The sequence below is a fragment of the Strongylocentrotus purpuratus genome, unplaced genomic scaffold, assembly GCF_000002235.5.
Source record: "Strongylocentrotus purpuratus isolate Spur 01 unplaced genomic scaffold, Spur_5.0 spur5_scaffold_9, whole genome shotgun sequence".
NCBI lineage: Eukaryota > Metazoa > Echinodermata > Echinoidea > Camarodonta > Strongylocentrotidae > Strongylocentrotus > Strongylocentrotus purpuratus.
The window spans coordinates 16889557-16904678 of record NW_022145615.1 but is presented as its reverse complement, the minus strand read 5'-3'; the positions used below and the strand labels follow the sequence as shown (position 1 = coordinate 16904678).

Genomic DNA, 15122 nt, shown 5'->3' with positions numbered 1-15122 from the left:
AAGCCGTATTTACAGAGGATTACCCATCAGATTCACTATTAGGTATTCACTGAATTATGAATACGGTATGTGTATTCGTAACGTAATTCGTAACGTCTATTCAGATTATCCTCTCCCTTTTCGTGGTAATAGGGACTTTTAGATTCTGCACGACGAGAACGTGGACCGCCCTTTTAAGGCAATGTGACATCCTTTTAAGGCACTGGCAGTGTCGTCATATTGCCTTAAAAGGGCAGTCCACGTTCTCGTCGTGCAGAATCTAAAAGTCCCTAATGCTTTCTGTCGACGCACGTGTATCAAAAGAAAGATTCCCTTTGCTTTTGCAAAATAAGTGACACCTACCTCGTCAAAGACAATCCACTTAGGATCGACTTGAGCTTCACCCTCTGGATCTAGGACCACAGTCTGATAGGTTCTGAGATCGGTGGTGAATATATTAGGGTTCTCAGGACAGGCATCATATTGATCATCCACGCCGTCACGATCGAAATCACTGTCGCACATATCACCGATGCCATCCTCTATTGTACATTGATACATTGATGACAAAATTAGATAAATTGATGGACAAGTTATTTACATTGATCAATCAAAATTCATGCGGTGACGATAATCATGTTTTTTTTGCAAGCTGTCATTTTGTCCCCAAGCCTTGTTTTTCAATGATTTCACAGATTCATCCTCGACAAATATATTACAAATTCGAGGTGGATATAATTGACTAAACTTCTTTTATACTAAACAATTAAAAAAAAAATAGAATATAAGTTTTGATTATCACAGGCAATCTTAGGATCAAGTGATAGTAGCCCTGTGCTTAACTAGTTTTCCAGATATATGTCTAATAATTTTTACTTTAAAAAATTAGAATGAAAAATTTAGAGCTTACGATTATAATCTGCTTGGTCAGGGTTATGAATGATCCTACAGTTGTCTACGATGTCATAAACACCGTCGCTGTCGTCATCGTCGTCGCATGCATCACCTTTAGAAGAAATGCGATTAACATTAAATCCTTTTGTTCAATCATAAGCATCATTGATCAGAAAGGCATCTGTGTGAAATGTTATTTAAGATAATTTGAAATCCGTCGACTAGTTACAGGTACGAAGAGCAAGTAGTTGACAGACTAATAGACAGATACGTGTGTGTGAATTATCATTTAATAGACAGATGTATAAAGATATGAAAATATAAAGAGATGGAAACATAGCTACAAAGAAAAATGCATAAATAATATAGAGCATAGAAAAAGATTAGGACAACGACACGGAGACAACTCCATCAAGATTATAAATCAAAACGTGAATGGGAGCACGAGCGGGGTGATATGATACACCCATATGTTGCCAAATCTCTTTCTCTTCTATTGCTGCTTAAAATTCACAACAACTATGAACCAAATGTCGAAATGTGATAACCTTGTATTTACTCAATGGAAGTATGATAAAGCTGGGGTAATAATCTCCCTCTGCGCCTCAACATAAGTTTACTAGATCGATGGCGCATAACAAATGTTATAAAATGGCTCTAGTATTTTAAGCATCGTGATTAGTCAATACGCGTTACATGACATTGACAAATTTTTGATGTAGTATTATTGTTATTTATACTTATCGGGCAACTTTTTAAATCTTGTTTAAATCTTTCCGGCAAATTTGGACCAACACATCTCCCATCTCGATTCCCAGTGGTCTAGCGACAGTGAGTGGCTTTTATCTTACCCCTGCCATCACCGTCGGAGTCTAGCTGAGGGTTGTTTGGGATTTTGGGGCAGTTGTCCAAGTTGTCCTGAATACCATCGTCGTCCCTGTAAGGAGTTAGAAGCAAGGATTGATATTTGTTCATTTTGTGTACAATCTGTATACGAGGCGTATGGTTACATTTTTGTGGGGAGGGGGGGGGGGGTGAAGCTTCTTGACCAAACATGTCAATTTAATTTGAAGGGGAAAAAAAGAGGAAAATTCTAACGAGTATTTTACAAATCTAAATCATTTTATGGAATCGAACAAACTGCCTAGTGTACAATTACATCGTCTAATCACATTCATATAAGGGGAATATCTAGATATGTTTTATAATTTTTATGCAAGATAGCGAATAGGTAAAAATATAAAATGATAGTAATAACTACACGATGAAAATAATAAAGGCTTTAATGGTTAGAATTCTTACTTTGTAAAATTATGTTACAATTAGTGGGAGATTGATGCCTATTTCTTTCACGAAATGATTACTACTGCTAGTTATTTGTTTATAACACTCCAAAAGAAGGGGAAGGAAGAATCTGTGTATGACAAACCAAATCTGGCATCTAGCCATTTAAATACAACTTAATCTTTTTCTAATATCTCACTTATTTACACATTCCTTTCCCAAACAAGGCATGTTTAAAAACTGATTTAGTGTTAAAAAGTACTTCCTTAGTTGTCCAAATGATTTGATTGCTTATCAAATACTTCTAAGTGAAGTGTTTCTTAAAGACAACCAGATAGTCAATGTACTATTAAGGCAATGTTGGTTGGAAAGCGTCAACATCATAATTAAAAATAAAACATTATTTACAAAAAAAACGATTTGGTATAAATACTTACGAATCCTCATTGTTATCGCAGATATCTCCAAGCAAATCAGAATCCGTGTTATTCTAAATGGATAGAATGTTATTAAAAGAGTGAAATATATATAAAAATAGAAGTTTAACAACTTATTTTACTCAATCATGTTAATGAACTCTTAATTTCCTGTTATATGTTTTCTCGACATGTTGTTGTTTTCATCTTTTCCTTTGTGTTTCTTTTCAGACAAATGTCATTCCGTTACAAAATAAATTTGTGCTGAGCAAAACGGTTTAAAATATAATCCTAACACTACTGCCGACGGTTGACTAACCTGGGGGCGTTTCATCAACATTTGTTCGTCGACAACTGTCAGCCCTGACTAAATTTGACCAATCAGAGGCGTGGAAAATAGTCGGTGACGATAGAATTGTCGGTGAAAAAGATATTAGTCGGTAAAAACCTCCGACTAATTGCTTCATGAAACACCCCCTCTGATCCCCTCCATCGGATAGCGATTACAATTTGTTAAAGAGTGTTTCAATTAAAATAAAATATTGACGTTATAAGTAAAACAAATTCGATATTTGACATTGACGTTGTAAAATGTAATAAATTCGTATAAGAGACAAAAAATAAATATTGAAGAACGGAAGATGACCTTAATGTATACATCGAAACGGAGGGACATGCTAAATTGTCATAAATATAAAGGAGAAGAAGAAAGAATAAAGAAGAAACAAGACACTGAGTGATGATCAATATTTATTTTGATGCTGGATCGCTGTGTCCGTACCTGGTCTGGATTGTATTGCATGGGACAGTTATCACAAGCGTCACCGAGACCATCCCCATCAGTATCATCTTGCATCCTGTTCGGAACAAGTTCACAGTTATCGTAGATGTTTAGGATACCTGAGAGAAAAAAGACAGAAGAAAAAATTGCCTTTTTTGAATAACTTATTACTGTTATACCTTTCATTTACTGACTGTCCTATCAGCATTGTCGTTTATATGTCGTAATATAACTTTCTTATTATCAAGGAGTGTTTATTAAGCCCTCATGAAGATGAATGCAGCCTGCATGCTAGCTTTCAACATTTGCAGAACTAGAATAAAAAGAATTCCTCTATTTAAAAAATGTATTGGAAAACATTTAATGGTGATAATCAGTTCGGGGATTAGAAATAAAATCATGTTGAAAAAGGACTTGCAACAATCTTTCCCGAAAGGTAGGCTATATATTGTATATTGTTTTGTGCAATCAGAGACTAATCCTTAAACTGTCTTGATGATTTTCGTCTAAATGGTAATTTACAAATCACGTTTGATTTTTCCCAGTTCTTCAATATATCTTTTGATCATACTAACTAGATAACTTGTAATAATTAATTGTCTTGGTCATCTGCTGGTCATCATAATTACCATCATTGTCCTTATCGTCGTCGCACTCGTCACCCTTGCCGTCTGCATCGGTATCAATCTGCTTGGGGTTAGGCGTCATCGGACAGTTATCACATCTTTCGCCCACCGGGTCATCGTCTTGGCTATTCACTTGATCAGGGTTCGCCACCAGAGGGCAGTTATCCTAAAATGAATATAATGACCGAGGACCATTGATCAATCTCATTTCGATGGTAAGAAAAGCAAATTTAGAAACTTTAAAGTAACATGATTTAAGGTTCTCTGGAAGAAGCTTCGGAATGTGTAGGGATTTTACACAGTAGGGGGGGTAATTGGGGATGCTGCAAAATATTCGAACGGCTGATTTGAATTAAAATTCGTTGCTTATTTTGTATGATGCACTAATATTAATGTAATGACAAAATAAAAGTCTTGGCGAAAAAAAGGTGATACAAGGCAATTTCCCTTTACCCCTTAAATATCGGGTGCTAGAAAGTAAAATTAGTATCTGTTTTTCTATTACTGTGTGAGGATACCATTTCCTTTCTATTTGAATTAATGTACATCAGCACAATAATTTGAATTCATCACCTCAGCACAATAATTTATGAACTAACTAAAATGATCGTGTTGTTGGGGGGGGGGGGCGAATATGATTTCTTAAGATAACCCGTACACGATTAAGCGGCATCACGGTAAAACTTCCAAAGGAGTATGATTACATGATGAATATATTCAGTGTATCACAAACTACGTAATCCTCTTCCTTACCGGACCATTAGGAACTCCATCATTGTCTGCATCCGGGTCACAAATGTCACCCATTTCGTCGCCATCTTGATTCTCCTGTCCGCTGTTAGGAATATATACGCAATTGTCCTGAAGAGAGAAATATATTAGAGATCATAGTCAAATCAATTCTGCATTTAAAGTTAGTAAACAAACAAACTCAGAGTAAATGACTAAAAGTTGCGACTGGCAATGAAAGCGTTGACCCATACTTATAAAAGGGGATTTAATGACTATTTTTTTCTATTTTATTTTAGCTTCAGATGACTTCAAAATATTTGCGAAGATAAAAGCTCGTATAAGTTTGATCGTGTATATCCGTATTCGGATAGAAATGAACTTCTATCCTTTTGAAAACCGGGGAGGGGGAGGGGGATGGTCTATAACCGTGCATAATCATTAACGTCATTTTTTTTTAGGGAAGACGCTTATAAAATTGCCTGCACACGTATTCATTTAGATGTCAAGCGTCAAATTTGCATTCAAAACTTAATAGTGTCTCAGGACAATTACCTCCTTGACAATCACCCCCCCCCCGGACAATATCCCACCCCAAGGACAATTACCCCTTGGAAAATTACCCACTTGGACAATTAGAACCCCAAAATGGAAGCATAGTTAGGAGAGAATAAGAACTTACAGCTCTGCAATGCTTGTCGGTACATGGAAGAGCGTAATCAGGATAGCCGTCCAGATCGGTATCAAGAGCGCAATCGTAGCCGTCACCGGCCCACCCAATGATACACTAAAATGAAAGAGAGAGAGAGAGAGAGATCATCGTTATTTTAAACTCGAAAAGTGACAAATTAGAATGATAACCAAATTACTTGAAAAAAACATTTAACGTTTCTTTTCAACTTTGTTATGTTGTTTTATTTCTTTTTAAATGCACCATTTATATCAAAAGTGATTCGCTGTCAGCTTGAATCTGAAGTGTCACACAGAGACAATCGATGGGCTAAAACATAAGTCAAATTCGCCGGGCTATTTCATTTTTTTCTTTCTGATAGCTGTTTCACACGAAGCGTCATTTGCCTGAGAAGCTAAGGCAATAACCAGTCGAAATGACGCCCAGTGTGTGACGGCGTTGTGCCACAAATTTAGAAAGGGAAAGGAGCACGTGTCAAAATAAAAGGGGCACTTATCAGAAGCGGACCAGGGAACTTATCAAAGAAGAAAATGAGCACTTATCGGAAGGGGAATGGGTCATTTATTACAAAGGAAAAAGGGGCACTTGTCAAAGTAAAACATGTACCTGTCAGATTTGAATAGGGGCAATTATCAGAGGTAAAGGAGACACTTCTCCTACCTGAAAAGGGGCACCTACCAGAGATTAAAAAGGACACTTATGAGAATGGAAAAGGGATAGCTAAAAGGACAAGGGGCAGTTGTCGAAAGAAAAGGGGCACTTATCAGATTTTATATGGGGCATTTATCATAGGTTAAAAGGAACATTTATGAGAAAGTGAAGGGGATCTTATGAAAACAATGGGGGTGCACTTATTGCAAGGAAAAGGGGCACTTATAAGAAGGGGAAGGGGCAGTTTTTACACAGGAAAAGGGGGCACTTTGGGTGTACCTGGAAAATTGGGGGCACTGTGCTCCCTGCCCCCCCCCCCCCCCCCCCCGGAGCGCCGCCTCTGACTAAGCAAACATGTTTGGGTCTTGTGCTTAGTATTTTTTTTTTAATCGTAATTTTTTTTAAAAATTAATGCATACCGACTTATTTATCAACTTTTTGATTCTCATTAAAAATTAACAATATAGATGCTAGGCTTTATCAAAAAGACAGTCACGGCATAATATAGCTTGGTAGACACATCGCAGGTGCATACAATATGTCTTATCAATCAATTAGTGAATTATCTGAACACGATCGGATAAAACACAATCAATAATAACAACAATCCATAAAGGATTAAAACAACAAACATCCCATACAGGATAAACACACCAAATCTGATCATCAGCCGGCGCCGGACCGATACCAACACTACACATTGCCTGTAACCGCCAGGTGTTAGAGCACTGAAGATATATCTATATACCCCAAGTTCACGATACAAAGTTAATTCACGGTTACAAAATGTCGATTATTTGTTCTTCTTCTCGCTCGAAATTCACTTCTGTTCATATGATTTGTAGAAGGTTGTGATGACGATAACCATAACAAAACAAGTACATTTTGGTGAGTTTTGATCTGTGAGGACTGCAATAAGAACGCGTACATTATGAATTCATGGTGGAAAATGTAGAATTTCAATAATCGATTGTCGGTAGTAATATGTTATGAATATTCATGAACCCAAAGCATGATTTTTGTAAACAGAGTCCTTATCCACAGAACTAAAAATAGAAGAAAAACACAGTCAGACCGCAGGTCGTATGCTAATGAGCAAAACCGGCCTGTTTTATTTCCAATCCCGCGAGCGCTCGCTCCTGTCATCTAACATCTCGCGAGTCACGAGATTTTTGTACCGTGTACTGCGAGTGCAGTTTAAGAGAAAACCAAGCTTTCTGCGGTCGCAATGTTTAGGTGAGTACATAGTCCGTTTTCTTGTGTCTATTATCGTTCTTTTTCTGTAAAATTTGAGTAAAATTTCGTATACAAAACACGTCATAACCACACGCCTCTCTTTAGGAACTGTTTTTGCAAGCCTCTAAATGTTGCTGGATCCTGACCCTGTCATAAAATGTAGACTCTACGATTTTAATTTGTTTTTAATTGCCATCTGCAGATGTTGACGATTCCATCGATGTATAATTTGTCCCGGCTCACAAATTAACAATATGAGTATTTGCCCCCCTAAAGTTATGAATATTTAATTAGTTGATCGTCTTGAAACCGTGAACGATGTGCACAAAGTCACGTGTTACCAGATTCCGAACTTAAGAGGCCATTTTCGATGAACGGTCAAGTTTTTATAGTGTAGTCCCGCGTACTTACATTTTTGTGTTTAAACCACTCGTTAGGTAACCAGTCGCAAACATTGAAAGAAAAGATCGTAGAGTCGAATTCATGAGGCAAATATGTTATGAATTTATCAAATTTACATATATAACCGTAAAAAAAATATATGGTTAATAAAAAGGTCCTCCAAATTCTATATATTTTTGCTAGATCAAGGTAAGGAGATTGATGTAGATTGTGTCTTGACTTGACTTGAGACTGAGAGTTGAGTGATTAGTGATGGTGTGATGTCTGATGGTGATGGAGCCAAATTTGCACTTGGCTACTTGCAGTTCTAAACGTCTAGTAACAGTAAATTAGATCATGACATGGGTGAGAATCTATGATGAAAATCAAGCAAGACCCAGTTTTTTATTATCAAAATCAGTTTGTAATTAACTTGGGTCACAGCATGCAGCAGCCTAGCCTTAAGGGCTCTCTCGAAATCTTTTTTTAATGATATTATTCGAGAGAGCCTTAAACGGCTCCCATACCCCTGCACGGAGAGGCATGTAAACAAAACTCAAAAGTGGTCCAAAATCACACTTTCGCGCACCCGACCAATATTGGACAGTGGCTTTGATAAATTTTGTCCTAGTTTTGGTCTTAATTACCGCTTTAATTTCAAAATCGGATCTGAAAATAACAAAATAAGAGCAATTTTCTTACCAGACCGATACAGCTCAGCTCCCTTTTCACGTGTACCGTGTGAATTCACGATGTCTACACAATGGTGATGACCTCTGACTGGCACTTCGTAAATGTGCTGCTTCCGTATAATGCGCTGAATAACACTCATACAGCGCATTATACGGAAGCAGCACAATTTACCCACAATTACGGAAGTGCCAGTCAGAGGTCATCACCATTGTGTAGACATCGTGAATTCACACGGTACACGTGAAAAGGGAGCTGAGCTGTATCGGTCTGGTAAGAAAATTGCTCTTATTTTGTTATTTTCAGATCCGATTTTGAAATTAAAGCGGTAATTAAGACCAAAACTAGGACAAAATTTATCAAAGCCACTGTCCAATATTGGTCGGGTGCGCGAAAGTGTGATTTTGGACCACTTTTGAGTTTTGTTTACATGCCTCTCCGTGCAGGGGTATGGGAGCCGTTTAAGGCTCTCTCGAATAATATCATTAAAAAAAGATTTCGAGAGAGCCCTTAAGGCTAGCCTGTGCATCTGCCATGTCTGGGCGCTGCGCCTGAGCTGCGGTGACTATTCAGACTAGTTTATCCTATTCTCAAATTCTTTCAAGTTTCATATCTCACTCTCAGATTCAAAAGTTTCAATTGTCAGAGCAAGGTCATTAGCTACCAATCTTGAAAGTTAAAACAGCCCTAGAATTCCATTTATCATGGTGATATTGCAGTGATCCATTAAATTGAGCTGTGTTGAACCGAGATTGAAGGCACTGAATTTTACCAGTCTTTCTGGTGTAGATTTAAACGTAGTTAAATTTCTGCTTTTTTTTTTTTTATCAACAGTCACTCATTCTTAGTTTCTTTTGTTTCCCTTTTTTTCGTTCCATGTAGGAGATGACAGATTCATGTATATGGTGACTCAATTGTTCGTGGTGTAAGTTTTGATCAGGATCAGTTTGGTGGCAAAATATTCTGCTATCCGGGTGCCACTGTTAGGAATCTTCGACAGATAATTAGAGCACAAACAGACTTTGACTCCACAGTGGATGCAGTTGTAATCCATATTGGAACTAACAATCTTGGCAATAGTGTCTGGGAAAGAACTGGAGGACAATATAGAGATTTGATTTTTAGTGTACGTGAGAAGTACAGAGAATCAAGAAGCTGTGAGAATGTAAAAACAACACATTTACAGAATCCTACCTCTGTGTCTTTAATAGAATCTGATAACAGTGATGATTCTGATTATACATCTAGTGATGAAAGTGATTTGGAAATTAATGACAGAGATATGCAGGTTGATGATGATGTACATGTCTTTGATGTAAGGGAAGCTGAGATAACAGATTTTTCTGAAGATGAAACAGAATTGGCTTAAATACTGACTGATATTACTTGTCGGAATGTTTAAGAGTTATTGCTCGGCATTTGTATTCTATTTTATATATGTTTGTATTCAGAGTTTTATTTAGTTATGTACATGTACATGCTGCCTCAATGACGTAATTACTGGTTATTACAACTTAATATGTATTAGAACTTTTGTTACATTACTGTCAGCTTTTTATCAAAGAGATTTACTAGTAGATATGTTGTCTTCATATACATGCCAGGTGTTTTCAGTTACACCCATATTTATAGTGGTTATTAATTCTAGATTGTTTTCTTGAGCACATGCATGTTCATTATTATATTATATTCTAGAGTTGAAGGAAGTGTAAACAAAATGTTACACTGCTATCTAGTATCTACATGTATCTTGTATTCTGCTTTTTAAAATAAGATGAAACTTGCCAGCTGACGTTTTGAATGCTATGGAGACACTTTTTTCTACTAGCGTTTGTACAATCTTTCTTTTCTTGCCAAAGAAGGTTCTATCTTTTTGTTTGAATAGACTCTCTGAGATATTTAAATACCGGTGATCTGTATGCAATTATGTTTATGTTTGGATCATGGTATGCTTTACTTTTAACAAATGTTTTGTTTGCATTTGCTGTCATGGTGATAAGTATTGGTCACAGGGAGTCTTTCTTTATTTTGTCATATTGTACAACTCTGCATAATGTATGTATTTCCTAGATATGTTGTCTTCATATACATGCACGGTGTTTTCAGTTACACCCATATTTATAGTGGTTATTAATTCTAGATTTTTTTCAACACATGCATGGTCATTATTATATTTTTTTCTAGAGTTGAAGGAAGTGTACCGGTAAACAAAATGTTACATCTACATGTACATGTATCTTGTATTCTGCTTTTAAAATAAGATGAAACTTGCCAGCTGACGTTTTGAATGCTACATGTATGGAGACACACTTACATGTACTTTTTAAAATTTTTATTCTACTAGCATTTGTACAATCTTTTCTTGTCTTGCCAAAGAAGGATTCTATATTTTTGTTTAAATGAACTCTTCAAGATATTTGAATACGGGTAGTCTGTATGCAATCATGTTTATGTTTGGATCATGGTATGCTTTACTTTTAACAAATGTTTTGTTTGCATTTGCTGTCATGGTGATAAGTATTGGTCACAGGGAGTTTTTCTTTATTTTTTCATATTGTACAACTCTGCATATATGTATGTATTTCAAGGAAGTAAATTATTTTCAACATTGTTATAAAAAAAGGTCATGTCACTACTACGTTACTCAAATTGCCATTTAGCATAGATGGATCAGGAAATGCAATTTGTATTAGTTCATTAGTTATTCATAGTACCATTCCATCACACCTCACTTTTAATTACTTTGTTTATACTCTTGCCAAAGAAAGTAAATAAACCATTATTATAATCATGTACACATATCACTTGATTATGGTTTATGAATATGGAAATCAAAAGGAATTGTGAAATATTATTTTGTTTTGGGAACAAGGCAGTTGCTTCATCTCCTTGACACATTTGTATTGTATTTTCACATTTTTTCTTTATGGTGGTAGATGTCTATTTCAACATTATTGTTGTCAGTTTTTTTTGGTACTAGACTTTCAATTTTGTTGATAAAAAAGACCTTGCCAAATATTTGTGTGTGACTTAAGAACAAGCCTATTTTATGTGTGTGATATTTTTTTCACATGATATTGTATTTTTAAAGATGAAACCTGTACATATGTTTTTATATTAAAAAGCCTTTCATAAGTTAAATTTTTTTTCTCATGCTCCTTGTAATTCTGTAAATATTGTTTCAAGAATGAGCGGTACAGAGGCCTACGAGTAAAAATGAGTGGTAGGTGTTATAGTTGGAAGAATAAGAGCGAGATGGATGCGAAAGCATGGAATATGAAAGGGAGAAGTAATGAAGTGATCAAGGTTAATGACCATACCTTTAAATTCCAACAATAACTCCAGCAGTGCAGTCATTAAAAAATATATATATTATTTTGTGATTTTGGAGGATGAGTGCTGTAAGTCTAGGTTACTGTTAATATAATTAGACTCCAAAAAAGTCCAAATAAATTAGAGTCTAACCCACTCGATCTAGTAATTGCTGAGCAGCAACTTGATTTCACTAAGGGCAAATAAATTCATAATAATGACAATATCTTTGACGGAATAATTCACGTAACTGCTGCCTGTGAGCTGTGGTCCCATTGTCCTTACTGAGTGACTGCGACTGAGCTGAGATTGATGTGTTCACGCCATTCACGCAGTTCTGAACAGTACACACATTTAGTAGAGTGGGACTGATTCGGTCACATTGGTGTCGGTAAATTCAAGAGATATATTTAGCCTACGGTATCAAAATGTATTTCTTTTCGAAGCACCTAACTTTTTCAATGTATTATCCTGATTTAAATGAGAATAGTTTGTAGGTGAAATGCACAATTACATGGAATAAATAGCGGACTGTAGCAGACAGATTCGTTCCGGACCGTTCTGAGTAAATTACGTCATTGTAGGCTGCTCGCTCAACCAATCAGGGTGCAGGAATCGTTCGCGAGGGCTCGTTTTGTTCGAGAACGTCTTTTGGTGAATTTTTCGGGGACAATGTTTAACATTTTGCTGGATCCTGACCCTGTCATGAGATGAATCATCAAATATTTAGGTTCATTAGAAAGGTGAATATATGTGGATTCGGAATATTTATATGGCAATTACGTCTCGGGGGGTTTAAACAAAAATTATAACGGTAAATATAAAACCTTGTGATTTGTGAATGTTTGGCAATATCTTATTACAAATATGAATCCTTTCCGATAACCAATTTCATTAAAAATATATATGTACAGAAATGATGGGGTTTCATCTTGTGAAATCTAAAGACAGAAAGAGAAAAAAAATAACTAAGAGCGAAACTATGAGCGTTTGCAAAAGTGTGTTTCACAGCGGCTTCAGAGGTCAGCCGAAGGTCACGAGATCGTCGCTGGAAATAAAAGAAGCACATTTTTTCGAACGTGCGGACTGACTGAACATGTTTGGTCTTGTGGTTAGAATAAAATAAGGGTGCCTATGAAGGATTACCCGAACGTAATCTTTTTTCAAAAATTAATATATTAACCGACTGATTTCTAAAAAATTTGATTCTCATGAAATAGAAAGTTAACTATATTGAACGTGCTGTATGTTTAAAATAGACGATCGTGAAACAATGTAGCGTGATTACATAGCCACCTGGATGACGGACCTCTTATGTCCCTCAAAGAAACCGGATAAGTACTAGTAAAATGTGACCTGGCGCCGGATGCCAACACTACATTGCCTGTAACCGCTGAACATTTAACGCAATGAACATGTATATATGTAACCGAACTTCATGATACATGTACAAAGTTAATTCACGATTACAGATTGTCGAATACTTTTTCCTCTTCTCGAAATTCACAGATTACAGTTCACATGATTTGAAGAAGGTTGTGATGGCGATACCTATAACAAAACAAATTCATTTTTGTTTACTTCTGATTTGTGAAGACTGCATTAAAAACGGGTACATTATGAATTCATGGTGAAAAAATATTGAATTTTCAATAATCGATTGTCGGTAGTAATATGTTGTGAATATTCATGATCTTTGTAAACATGCATAGTCCTTATCCACAGAACTGAAAATACTAAAAATCAACAGGAATTAAAGACAGAGTTGCTCTCCGTCGCTTTTGATTAGGGGTGCATGTTATGGAAAAAGCGCCTTGAGCATTTAATTAAAATGGATAATGGCGCTATATAAATATCATGTATTATTATTAAAAAGGAAAAGGGGCACTTATTAGAAGGTAAAACGGCACTTATTAGGAAAGAAAAGACTACGTGCCAAAGTTTAGGAAAGGGCCCCTATCAGAGGAGAAAATGGGATACTTCTCGCACATGAAAAATGGCACTTATGAGGATGAAAATGGACACTTTTCATTGGTATAATAGGGCATTTATGAGAAAGGGACGGAGCTCTTTTCTAAATGGGGGCACTAATCATAAAAAGGGGCACTTATTATAAAGGGAAAAGGGCACATGTGAATATGAAAGATGCACTTATCCGAGTTGAACAGGGGTAGTTATTAAAAGGGGAAGGGGCACTTTACAAAGGAAAAAAGCACAAGGGGGCACTTATCAAAAGTGAAAAGGGGCACTAACTAGAGATTAAATAGGGCACTTGTGAGAATGGAAAATGGACACTTATTGCAAAGGAAAATAGGAACTTGTCGAAGGAAAAGGGGCATGTGTCAAAAGGGGGGCATTTACCAGAGGTGAAAAGGGAAAGGGCTCTTTAACAAGGTAATAGGGGCACTTGTCAAAGTAAAAAGAGGCATTTCTTACAAAGTGAATGGGGCACTTTTCCTATGTAAAAAGGGGTTCTTTTCATGTACCTTACCCCCGGAGCGCCGCCTCTGTATGAAAGACAAATGTCACGTTGTTGCGTTTCTTACCTCGCACGTATAAGCGTTATTCCTGTGTATGATGCATTTAGCCTTGGGGTGACAGGGACTGCGTTCTCCATTAGGACATGTATTCTTCTGCTTACATCCAACCGTTTGGTTGCCTTCAAACCCGTGCTTGCAGTCACCGCAGATGTGTGAACCCTGCTAACAAACAGATAATAACCTTATAATCTCGATCAAACCTGCTCCGCCATTGGAGAAAAGACAGCGTTCATGATGATACTTAATTCTTTTCTTGAATGTGATATTCCTTCTTCAATAGAAATAGTAGAGAAATATTTACAATCTCAAATGAAAGGGAGAAACATGTTAAGAATCACTTCATCGTGTGATATCGTTCTATCATTGAAAGAAATATTAGAAAAAGGCTTGACGGAACTATATCAAACGGTTTAACAAAGAAAGGGCATATCATAAAAAAAATTCTATTGGTTAAATGTAACGAAATGTATATGCAAGTTACACGTCAGAATATTAATAGAGGGGGAAATGACACTCCTGTATGATTTCCAACAATGTATTTAACCTGTTAAGACTTTAAAATGAATTTAAAATCTGAAATTGACTTTTCCATATACATTATTCAACAGCTGTCGAGACAAATATATCATTTTATGCTGTAACAGAGAATAAAGAATCCTATTGTAAGTTTACATATGATTGTATGCGGTTAATTTGACAATATATATTTAAGACTTACCCTTGTGTTGATGCAGTAAGAGTTTGGCACGCAGTCACCATTGTTTCTTTCGCACTCATTGATATCATCGCAAACCTTGGAAAATAAAAAATAAGACCATTTGTTGTAAATGAGAATATTTATAAAGGATAACAAATTTCATTGACAGTACTCTTATTTGCATATATTTTTCTGTAATAAAGTATTATAATCAA

At 36.1% G+C, this 15122-nt stretch overlaps 1 protein-coding gene and 1 long non-coding RNA gene across 3 annotated transcripts in view; one reads left to right on the top strand and one right to left on the bottom strand.

The window, feature by feature from the left end:
- LOC576669 (cartilage oligomeric matrix protein) overlaps positions 1-15122 on the bottom strand; it is a 42877-nt gene that overhangs the window by 9432 nt on the left and 18323 nt on the right. For both annotated transcript variants that reach the window (XM_030976847.1, XM_030976848.1), the window contains exons 10-19: positions 14929-15003; positions 14217-14369; positions 5392-5496; positions 4734-4841; positions 3984-4146; positions 3355-3473; positions 2595-2647; positions 1725-1810; positions 890-985; positions 343-521 (exon numbers count right to left, since the gene is read on the bottom strand). In XM_030976847.1, the coding sequence (XP_030832707.1) occupies positions 343-521; positions 890-985; positions 1725-1810; positions 2595-2647; positions 3355-3473; positions 3984-4146; positions 4734-4841; positions 5392-5496; positions 14217-14369; positions 14929-15003 (1137 nt within the window). The remainder of the gene's footprint in view (positions 1-342; positions 522-889; positions 986-1724; positions 1811-2594; positions 2648-3354; positions 3474-3983; positions 4147-4733; positions 4842-5391; positions 5497-14216; positions 14370-14928; positions 15004-15122) is intronic.
- Positions 7074-9664, top strand: LOC115920626. The gene is made up of 2 exons (XR_004062436.1): positions 7074-7287; positions 9241-9664. It is a non-coding gene; the product is annotated as an uncharacterized LOC115920626 (long non-coding RNA).